The sequence below is a fragment of the Trichoplusia ni genome, chromosome 12 (genome assembly GCF_003590095.1).
Source record: "Trichoplusia ni isolate ovarian cell line Hi5 chromosome 12, tn1, whole genome shotgun sequence".
NCBI lineage: Eukaryota > Metazoa > Arthropoda > Insecta > Lepidoptera > Noctuidae > Trichoplusia > Trichoplusia ni.
In genome coordinates, this window is record NC_039489.1 from 12489990 (window position 1) to 12501676 (window position 11687).

At 36.0% G+C, this 11687-nt stretch overlaps 1 protein-coding gene and 1 long non-coding RNA gene across 3 annotated transcripts in view; one reads left to right on the forward strand and one right to left on the reverse strand.

Moving 5' to 3' along the window:
* Positions 1-6446: 6446 nt before the first annotated feature.
* On the reverse strand, positions 6447-7531 carry LOC113499628. The gene is made up of 2 exons (XR_003401121.1): positions 7355-7531; positions 6447-7063 (listed from the first exon to the last, which is right to left on the reverse strand). It is a non-coding gene; the product is annotated as an uncharacterized LOC113499628 (long non-coding RNA).
* A 2159-nt stretch (positions 7532-9690) lies between these two features.
* LOC113499248 (putative peptidyl-prolyl cis-trans isomerase dodo) overlaps positions 9691-11687 on the forward strand; it is a 33198-nt gene continuing 31201 nt past the window's right edge. Inside the window, exons 1-2 of one of the 2 annotated variants that reach the window (XM_026879650.1) lie at positions 9752-9892; positions 10491-11641. In XM_026879650.1, coding sequence (XP_026735451.1) covers positions 10492-10965 — 474 coding nt within the window. In that variant the 5' untranslated portion in view covers positions 9752-9892; position 10491 and the 3' untranslated portion in view covers positions 10966-11641. Of the gene's footprint in view, positions 9893-10490; positions 11642-11687 lie in introns of those variants that run through there. The other variant, XM_026879649.1, reaches the window with a different exon arrangement.

Consider the following 11687-nt stretch of genomic DNA (forward strand, 5'->3'; position numbering starts at 1 on the left):
CTTTCGACCAGTCACGTGACCGTCAGTCCCTCTAGTCTTGACATTCCTACAATCGTTGACTTCAATAGACAGCTCTGGAATATATGGTGATGACAGGACAAAATCACGTGACTCGATACGAAATGTCATTTCCATACATTTTACATTATGACAGCTCATTTACTTGATCGATGCGACAGTGTAAGCGCTTGGACAAGAGTACTTAGGTAAGCTGTCTTCTGACCCAGGTTTCCACAGATCCGTATGAAGGATTGCAACGCATTGCCATAAACCGACACAAAAACGAGGATGACGTAGCACGGCGGTTCAGGTTTAGTCAGTAAAAGTCTGACACTACCCATTTCCTCCCCCGAGGGAGTGGGTGTCCATGAGGATTCCCCGCCTTAACAAAAAAAAAAAAAGGTTTCCACACATCCACAGATCGGTTTCCCTTATAAAAAGTTTATTTTATGCTTTTCATTGGTCATCTACCTTTTCTTTATTTTTGTTAGGTGGGGGAATCTTTTGAATACTCAACTCCTCGGGGGAGGAAGAGGTCTTAATGACTAAACCTGAGCCGCCGTGCCACATCTCCCGCATTCAGTCGGTGCGCGGCAATACATAGCAAAACATATCTATGGCCCTGGCCTTATGGAACATGTTACCACGAATCTTATGAAGACTTTCTCCAGTTTTAAGTGTTACTTATAGTTGAATCACGGAGCAAATACTTGTTTTCTTAAGATTTATTATAAGACAGGTACATAAAAATGTAGGGTTGCCACTTCTAATATATAAAATTCTCGTGTCACGGTACTCACGGTACAGAACGAAATGGAACTGCTGCAAAACGACTCGACCGATTCTTAAGAAATTCTGTGTACACATTCGGTAGGTCTGCGAATAGGATACTTAACATCTATTTCACCAAGGCAAAACGATGTTTACTTGGTCAGCTAGTTTCTCTATAAATAGGAACTTGTTAAGTTTTTTTTTGTTCGATTTTTTCATATTACAAATTCTTTGCGATTCGTGGGTTTATATATAAATGTGCCCATATTCTGCCTGTCAGCATACGAATATTTAGTCTCATGTTGGCCATGACAGTGCGTCCAGCATTCCCAACTCCTTCCAGCTTCAGGCTTTTGAAACTGAAATCCTGCCTAATAGTTAAAAAGTCCCATGAAATCCAAGACTAAGTGAGTCAACTATACCAAATTTGGTTAAATCTGCAGATTTCGGCAAAAACACGAAAGCAATGAATGGGGAACCGCTTGTCATTGGTTGCTGGGACTTTCCAAAATTAATCTAGGCTTAAAGTTGAGCGCCGTCAATGTGTGCTACCACTGATATGTGGTTGGATGTAGGTACGTTTTAAATGTGATTATTGTACCTTTGCTTATCAGAGCCAAAAAGAGTATTTTCGTCTATTAGCTAAGGTAAAGTTACAATTATTATGGAGATTTGAATAACACGTTTTTATTGAACAAAAATTTAATACGGCATTGGCCATTAATGCTAAATTAAATTTTAAAATAGATCAGACGATAAAGCATAATAAAAAAATCCTTTCACTCGTCTTGTTCTTAGTATCTCAAGAACTCTAACATTATGGTCTTCAATTCATTATCACATTGATCCAAACCTGGGCTGGTATAGAGTATATAGCGCATAGAGTATCTTAAACATCCACGGTATGGGGGAAGTGAGGAGGGGAGGGATAATAATATTACCTGTCTATAAATGCCCCACTGCTAGGTACCTACAGGCCTCTTTGGAGACGATGTCTTTCAAGGACGATTTAAGAATATATCACCATGCTTGCTAACTATGGAATGGCGATTACAAATTCCAATATAATTATTTCTCACCGACCACCTTCCTCCATACAAATAACAATACTTTCATACGAATACGATAAGCGTTCTAGCTTGATTACTGAAGCGGCGAATTCTCAATTTCCTGAAACCCTTTTTTAATAAAAATATAAACATATAAATTATCAACCTCGTGGCAGTTAATATTCTCGATACAATTTATTTTTACCTAAAATCCGACGCAAACATTTAATTTCGATATTAATTTATATGGCAACCCTGAAACGACCGTTTGTTTTAAAGGTAAGAATGTAAAGATTTTCCTGATATAATATCTCAGTCACGTCTTTTTGTAACCAAAGCAATATGCTGAGATTGTTACATATGATTAATTACTGTTTAAAGTTTTGCATAATTTATAATAAATGTGCTATCTTCACGAGATGTTGTACAAGCGACTTTGGAACAACTGTTGCAATGAACATGAAAGTAATTTACAATTGTCTTGAGAACAAGCGATTTTTTCTTGAATGTGACGGTTCTATGAAATGTGGTTACCGTTTAGTTGCTCCACTATGTTAATTTTTTAAACAAAGTTTAGTTAAGCAATGCTTGGTGCGGTAATAAATTTGATACGCGATCAAGTTTTGTTTTTGTTCAGCATATTTCTACGGAACCCTTTTTATCGTGAGGCTGACTTGCACTTTGACTGGTGTTTGTTTAACCTTTGGCTACGGAATACTAAAAAAACAAATGTAGACAGACTAGTTTTAAATCAAACACAGTCAAACAAAAGTAAAACAATATCGGTCCTACATCTTCAAGTCCTGACGTCCCAAGATATTTACCTGGTAGTCTAGGAGCCAGTACCTATGTTGCAATCACAATCCAGTACAAACACTGTCGGACTCCGGGACTATTTGTAGAGTCACAATTAATTCCTGTGTCAATGGCTACAGTAATTACTGACAAGATCGTCTTACTATTGTTACCTGAAGAGTTACTTCGACTGTTTTAGGTTGAGAGAGATGGAGCTATCTATCTGTGTATTCTTCATCTCTTTCTAGTGAAGATATAATATAAAACATGAAACATATAAAAACCTATTTTTTAAGGGTTCCGTGCTCAAAGGAAAAGTTGAACCCTATTTACCAATGCCCCGCTGTTCATCACCGGGCTCTGCAGCCAAGTTACATAATTTAGTTAGTAAATATGTTAGTTAAATAATAAACATGAAAAGTAAAATAAACTGTTGAAATAAATTTTGATTTGGTGCCTTCTATTATTTATTTTCGATTAGTCTATTTCTAGAGAACCCTCAGTGTTACTAGTCTGTCTCGCACTTGACCGGTTTGTTTTATAGCAATAACTTCGATTCAGAACTCTAACGATTCATAAAATAGGAGAGGAATCCATTTTTTTACAAATCCTACTTTGCCACGAGAGTCTGGAAATAAAAATAAAATTCATGATATTTCAGCGATGACGTGTGCCACCCACCAGTTTTTCGGAGTGGGATATACCTACTAGAGTGATGCATCCGTGACGTAGCGGATATACGTCCCACTTCTATGATCAGAAGGTGAGTATTAACAGATAACTATATACGTCAGAATCTGATAATTTGGCATACGTACTGTATTGTACGCAGTTTTGGTGTGGATTGTACTTATCAGCGTTATAAAAATGGATTTTGAAGAATTATGTCTCATATTCTACGTATAAAATACGCGGCAATGCAAGTACCCGACAGCAGACTTCGATGTATTTAAATTCCTCTTGACAGTAACACAGATAGATTGACAGTACCTATTTAAGAAGTAAGAATATCAGCCAGGCATCTGCCCATATGGGGAAGCATTAAACGTTTTTCATATAACGATAAGTGTATAAAAATAAAGCAGTAGTAGAATCTAGCAGTGACAGCTTAGTGTTAAATATCACTACGTCAAGAGTAAGTTCAATTTTGAATCTCCTAGGGTGACTACGACAACGCTGTCTATCCGCTTGCAAGTGCGTTTTAAAATGTAAAAAATATCACCCCCTAAAAACGGTAAAAGACAATCGTAATCAAAGAAGACGATAAGTTCAAAAAAGTCTATTCACTTCAATATTCATTTCATAGCAGCAAAAACAGAACTATAAAAAGTGCCGTTCTATTGTTTTTGAATTATAATTAACTCAGTCATAACATCATAAAATATGTTTTCATTAAAATCGTACCTTCATAAACTATAACTAAAACCGTATAACGTTAGCGTTCATTAATAATTGATACCTTTATTGAAAATACCGTTCAATACAATTGGAATTCAGTTTGGTTACAGTCAATACGGCGCTGAATGGAGGCCAAAGCAATCTTACCCCACTGGAGTAACGCCGAACCGCAGACGGGTGCGAAAATAACGGGAACAATGGCTTCCGATGTTTTAATGTTGATATTCTGTACATTTTATCGATTTTATAGGTTAATTCAGTTACATTATGATATCAAATCGGTATTTGGCGGAAGCGTTCTCGTTTTGCCCGAAGAATCATTTCGGTAGTTTAAGCTGGCAAAAGTCTGGCTTCCCTTCGCCTTCCCTAGGACGAACGAAGTCCTCGTCACAAGTTACATTTTATTTGTAAATATCTAATTGTCAAATATAAAATAAAAACTGTCAAATAACAATAATATTTAATTGATATGCCAAAGTCCTCATCAATAGGCATAGAGGCTTTGGATTGATTAAGCAGCTGTACGAATAGTCAATTGGTCACCACGAAAATCCTACCGTCCGCCACGTGACGCTTCAATACACGTGTTTCACACAAAAAATAGCGGTGTTTTAGGAGTAATTTGCTAGTTATACCTACTAATTGACGGATGTTATTAATAATAATGTATTTAACCAACGTGTACAGCAAAACTGTAGGTACACAACCTACGCCATTGATACAATCAACTAATAACGATCAATGGATCCCACAATATGTTTTCAAAATAAACAGTGATCTCGAAATAATGTGAAAATAACATTTAGGAGGAAACGTTGCGTAACTCGAGTGATGGGAATCACTTGTGGGAAAACGAGTCTTGATGTGATCGCAGAGAAAGAAGGTAAAATATGTTTTAAAGTCACGTATACAATAAGTAACGTGTCTGACTAAACTACAACTACACAAGTTGATACATTACTACGCAAGGTTAACCGAGTCGTGTTACGGTCGGCCCGTGGATGGGTGACCAGATGTAACGATGAGTTAATACGTGTTTTGGAAATCACGTTAATTGTTCGTCCCGCAAAGCGCGACGTGTCGCGGAACCCCGCTTAGGACTATCATTTGCTTGATCCACGAATGCAAGTCTGGGAGTCTTTGAGCACTTTGTACTTTGAGATGATGATATGAATTGTTACCCATTTATTGTTTAGACCTTTATTCATGTGTACTGCAAACAAAGTATTGAGCATTGACTTTCAGCATAGGGGTCGCAAAAAAAGATACAGTATTTCGAAAATACCAGAATACAAATTAAGTCCAATTAATACGGTATTATTTTCACAAAAACCGAGAAGTTCAGTATTTTCGGTGTTCTTACTTTACTATTCCTCCTAGGAAACTAACTTCACTTTACTTAATTTGCTAACTTTCGCTTAATCCTGGAAATATCGAAAATACCGGTATATCGGTATTGGTCTGGAGCAAATGCCGATAATACCGGTTTTGCTTAAATGATTCCGTATTGCGACCCCTGTTTCTGCATACACGTGCTAGCATAAAATCTGAATATTAAATCTAAACAAAGGAACTAAAAGGTTTCCATGTAGTTCTGCAGTTATAATTTGGTAGGTACCCAGTAGAGAGCAGTTTTGGACTAGAGAGGTGATAATTTGGTATTAACTAAAAGTTAACAAAATATCACGTAAAAGGTTTAAAACAAACAAAAGTTTAATTCAGAAACTTCCTCCAAAACTTTCCCAATGTTACATTACATTGGAAAATAATCACAATTTTCATTTTCTAAAAGACGATGGTTTTCAATTCGTCTAGCTTACCAATTAGGTTGTAGGTAAGTGGACACTTTTCGAATTAATTCCTAAATTTTAGTTCATGGCCGACTCCTTGTCTTCCTAAAACGAATCCATTATCCTATTAGAGAATATAATTAAATATTTAGGTGCATCAAGGAAAAGAAAATCAACTCTAAAAACAAAAAATGTCCTGCAGAGGTTCTAAGATCTACTAAATAACAATTAAGTGAATGAAAACCGTTAATTTTTATTTATTTACGTACTTAGTTTTTTTTCACCTGCGATTTTTAGCCCCATTTGGCTTAGCTATTGTAGCAACCTAATCTGTTGACTTATCAATTTGTTTACTAAATATTGTAGATTATAAGGACGTCATTTTTTCGTTGGATGCATCATGCAGGTGGCAATGAACCCATCGCGCTGGAGAGGCCTATGTCCAGCAGTGGACTGCTATAGGCTAAGATGATGATGATGAAGGACGTCATTATTATTCTGAACCTTCTTTAACACCTACACTGTTCCATACTCCAATAAATAACTTTGTTTCTTTCTTATCTGTAGGGTAAGGTCGCCTTAGTCGTACCAGTTCAAGGAAAATAGCTATAATTTCTATTGTAATATAAATAAAAGAAAAATCTTTGCATATATAAATACTTCATTTATTAACGAATCAACAAAGCCTAATAAGACATATAAAAAACTTTCAATAAAATGTTTTTTATAGGTTTTACAAAAACCTTCCTTCGGTACGACTTAGGCAACCGGTTGCCTTAATCGTACCACCCATGGCCTAAGTCGTACTTAGAGTAAACATATATATTTCCAACTGGAATTCTAAGGACAATTAAAAAACTGCGTAGACTTATATGCTACGAGACCAGTTTCAGTGTTACTTATAAATATAACAATAAAAAAACGTTAGTAGTAGTTTCGTAATAATGAGTACCTTTGGGAAATAAAACTATCATTTTTTAAATGTATATATCACAAATGTAATTTTTAGTTTTAATTTCGAGATCTGCACATAAATCATGTACCCATCCTTTGCATTTAATACATAGGGTCATATTTTCTTTGCGATCTTGTTTAGTTTTGTTAGTTTGCACAACCAATTTTCTTTAGCATCTAGTTTCTTATCTTTGTTAGATTTTCTGTCTATCTTTCTTTTTTTATTTGTGAATTGTGTTTCTTTTTGTGTTCATCTATGTCATCTTGCTTCCAAGAGTTAAAAATTTTCTTTGCCATATTGATCACCTAAAGGAAAAAAAATAAATTAGCAAAAAATATCTCTGTAACACCTAAGTCGTACCGGTACGAATTAAGAAGTTTATGCAGGTACGAGTTAGGCAGCGGGGTGTACAAAGTTTAAAACTAAAATTAAAAACATAACCTAGAAACCGTTTACCATTTAACCTAGCTCATATCAACCAGAAAACACTATAAAAACAGACATGAATCAAAAAAATATTCGTTTCAACACAATGTTTTGTGAAATTGCTTATGAATGACGTAAAAAAATTTGTGAAAACTGTGCAAAAAACTTACTTTTTCATTATTTTTTGATCGCGAATTCCGGCAACCCGCCGCGTGTTGCTGTTTACCCGTGGTACTGAGTAGAACCATATTGCACTGCTAGATGCCACCTTTTCATGACGGGTGCGCAGATATCGACGTGGTACGACTTAAGCGCTGGTACGACTAAAGGTACTTTACCCTATATAACCTAAAAAAAATACCAGTCTCTTCCTTGCTTTTTTAAATCAACCCACCGACAAATATTCACCCGAAAGAACCGTCTCATTATATAATAGTTCTAATACTTAAATCCACAAAAGTAGCAGTTAAAAAAAATCCCAACCCAACATTAAAAAAATAACAAACAAAAAAAAACAATTGAATGAATTGCAATGAAAACTTCCTTTGAAATTTCAGAGCGGACGTGCCAAAGGTAATTTAGTAGCGGGCCTATTGGAGCAAATACAGATGAATGATATTGTGACAAACAATGTATTCTGTTAATTAATGTCCAATTATCGTCGCCCACTGTGCCTGATTGAGCGGCGGAGCGGCAGCGAATGCAACATTTCACTGTACAGAATGGCCCAGTGAACATTAGCTGCACGTTTTTACAAATTCGAGAATATTCCGTTTCGTTACGTGGGATGCGGATGTAGGAGTAAATGTCGGGTGAAGTTTAAGATGCTGTTTATGTTGCATTCTTTTTTTTCAGAAAGAAGTTATCACTGACTAGGTACTAAACTATTTTTAATAATATTATTAAACCTCTACCTATTTCTTGTCGGTGGTCCAGTGTCTTCCACTTTTAAAATAACCGGTCATGGGTGAATCGAGCTCGAGGACCTTAGGAGGGTCCCGTACGAATAGGCAAGATGAGACAAATAATTTGATTGTAGATAACCCAGAAATTTATTGGTGCACCAACAAATTTACTGTCTGAAATTCACCATAATATGTTTTTCTTTTTTATAAAAACAGCCTGTTGAAAGGCCACGTAACCAAATGAAAATAAGAAGTTCTAGACTTGGACTTTACACTTTTATAAGTCAAGATATACCTAATCACCGTTGAACGCCCGAAATGGCGATAGCACTTGCGAAGGCAGGTAGGTTCTCTCAAACACAATAACCATCAGCGGATTATGCTAACTATGATATGATAATGCCTATGGGAAATGGGGTGAGTTACTGTAACTTTTAACCAAGCTGTGTATTGGGCGCAATGTTCTATTTTCAAGAAGAGCTGACTAGAGAGCCCGTGGCTAAACCACATCTGTACAAGTTGATCAATTAGAGGTTAAGCAACGCTTGGTACGGCCGGTCATTGGATGGGTGACCATATATGTCATAACGACTGCCTCCGTGTTACATTGGAAGCCGATCCCAGCATAGTTGGGCAAAAGCTAGGCTGATAATGAAATTTCAATTAATTATTATTTGTATCTTCTTTATTTCAAGGTATACCTAACCTCAAGGCAAGAGGCCTGGTCCTTTTTAAAGGCGTGCACATAGACAAAGGTCCAAAACGCAGAGAAGTTTCATCTAAAATGTGATGGGGTATCTACCCCTGTCTTTTATAAAACAGACCAGGAGTGCGCCAAAGGAGCTAAAACTGTTGCAAATTGCTGTGAATTATACAATAGCATGCCATCTGTAATTATTCATGATCAAACATTACATGCAAATAGGTCGATACGTTTGCTTTTGAACCACATTTCTTTGGCGTCTAAACATTCATTCACTACCAAGTCGGTGTGCAAATTCGTTGGTTTATGCGTAACTCGCTAGATGGCGTTTCTGAAGACGTCACAGAAAATGTGATCTTACTTTGAAAACTGCAAGCCTGAATCAGGATATCTTATTTTGGGCTCGCATTGTTTGTGAAGTATTTGATTTTGAGCATGTTTTACGATTTTTTTTATAATTTATCAAAAATCCTAAGCGATAAGCTTATCATTAATGTACTAAGTCTGTGTAAGCGATTGCTTATGGCGCTATCTTTCCATTGTTTCCTGACAAATTCAAATTACGACTTGACAGGACCCGTGACTCAAAAGACTTGAAGCCAGAACTTTATTGTGGCGCCAGATAATCTACTATGAGACCTTAAATTATATAATATAATCACGCTATGTTTAATTATAAGACCCACAAAGCATGCGAAATAGAATTCACGATCGTATGAATATTGAACAAAGAAACAGACAGTGATAAAATTGTTTTACTAAAATCAATAGTAAAATATTCTGAGTATTGCGATAACAAAATGGTTTCATGTACGAATATGAGATAGTTTTGTGTATCTTGCACATCCTACATGTACGGAATAATGTTTTTATCACAGCAATACATTTAAAACAAAATGATGACATCTTCGTTATCGATTTTCAAGGATTTTTTTTCTATTGCAACTTTTTACTTCATTCCACTGACAACACTTGCTCTCGGCGTCCTGTCAAAAATCTCGCTTAAAAGTGCTTTCGTTATCTGTTATTCCCAATTTTCAAGAAAACACCGGGATCCTCCCTTCGTTAATAGTTATTATCAGTTCTAAAGGAGTTTCTAGGTAAGTTTTAAGCATTCTTTACGTATTATTGCAAGTTCATCACACCACACGTGGCTGTGCAAAATATTAGATTTCTGCAACATCTAGCACGCTACTCTCGTCATGATAACTTCAAAATCCGTTAATAGCATAGCAAACATAATACAAACCATAGGTTCCATCGGTAAATAATAAGAAAGTTTAAATATGCACTTGTTCGTCTGACCGAGCTATGTAAAATTAGTAGCCGTCCTATGCATTTAACTTAATGTGTGCCAAAAAGGCTGTAGCCGCCCAAATACGTTCTGCAGCAAGCTTGAAGAGGCCTTTACCCTTAAACAGAATCGTGTAACTGTAGTTAGATTATTTTTTTTAGTTTTATGTTTAAAATACGTTTTTCTCAGAAAATGCGTCATTGACTTCACTAAGTTGTTATTATTTCCTAATTTTATGGTGAACAATGAGATCTTTTATTATTGCATTTAGATTGTTCATTACTGTACCTAGTATTTACATCGCTCTTCGATTTTAACTTTCACAAGAAAAATAGACCTGTACTGTGGTCAATAAACATTGTCTTACTGTAAACAGACCAAAAACTCTAAAAACATAATTCCAGAATGTCAAGTCAGGACAACGAGGCCCCTTTGCCCGAAGGATGGGAGATGAGGACAAGCCGTTCCACAGGAATGACTTATTTCCTGAACATGTATACTAAGAAGTCCCAGTGGGAGAGGCCGGAAGCCCCTGCAGATCCAGGAGAAATCCGCTGCAGCCATCTCCTCGTCAAACACGCTGAGAGCAGGCGCCCGTCATCATGGCGAGAAGAAAACATAACTCGTACCAAAGAAGAAGCATTGGAGTTACTTAAAGGCTACCGCAAGCAAATTGTCGCGAATGACGCTTCTTTCTCTGATCTGGCATCGAAGTACTCGGACTGCTCGTCAGCTAAACGAGGAGGGGACTTGGGCTTGTTTGGACGGGGACAGATGCAGGCTCCCTTTGAGGAAGAGGCTTTTAAATTGAAGATTGGGCAACTGAGCAGGCCTGTCGAAACTGACTCTGGAGTCCACATCATTGTGAGAACCGCTTAATTTAAGTGTTACTTTGGTTTCTGGGAGTACAGATTGTATGCAAGATTTATTTAGGTAGTCTCCTTATTTTGATTTAATTCTCTTATATTTACAATGTAATGTTGTATTTTGTCGCAGATAATATAATCAATTGTTATGGCCTCCAATATGACACCCTAATCCAATTAGAAACCACACTTATCAGTGTTAATGGAAAGTTTAGTACCCAGAGTAAAAAGATTAAGAGTTTAAAATGCCTTTATGAATTACTGCCACTATGTGTAAACATTTAATAATTTATCATTACATATTAAGATTATAAAATCTGTAACTTAAGCTTATTGTATCAGAAAATTATTAAAAATAAACTATCTGTAAATTTAAAAGGTTGCCTATGCTATGCTATGTTTTGTATAAATTTTATTGTCTATCCTCAGTTAATGTATTCACTTCATTAATAATAGGTTCGTATTGTGGACAGTGATGGTTACACTATAGTTAATTATTTCAGGTGTTTATTAGGTGCATTGTAACATCAGATTTGGAAAATATTCAGTAATTACCTTTTATGCTTAGTTTAAATAGTCCTTAGTGTTAACCCAGTGGAAATGTAAAAGACAATGTTTATTCTATATCAAATAACTATCTCCATATCTTGTACCCATAATAAAGAACAACAATAAATTCTTTCTGATTACTTTATATTTTTATTTATATTTGTTCACCATAGGATTGGGGAAAAA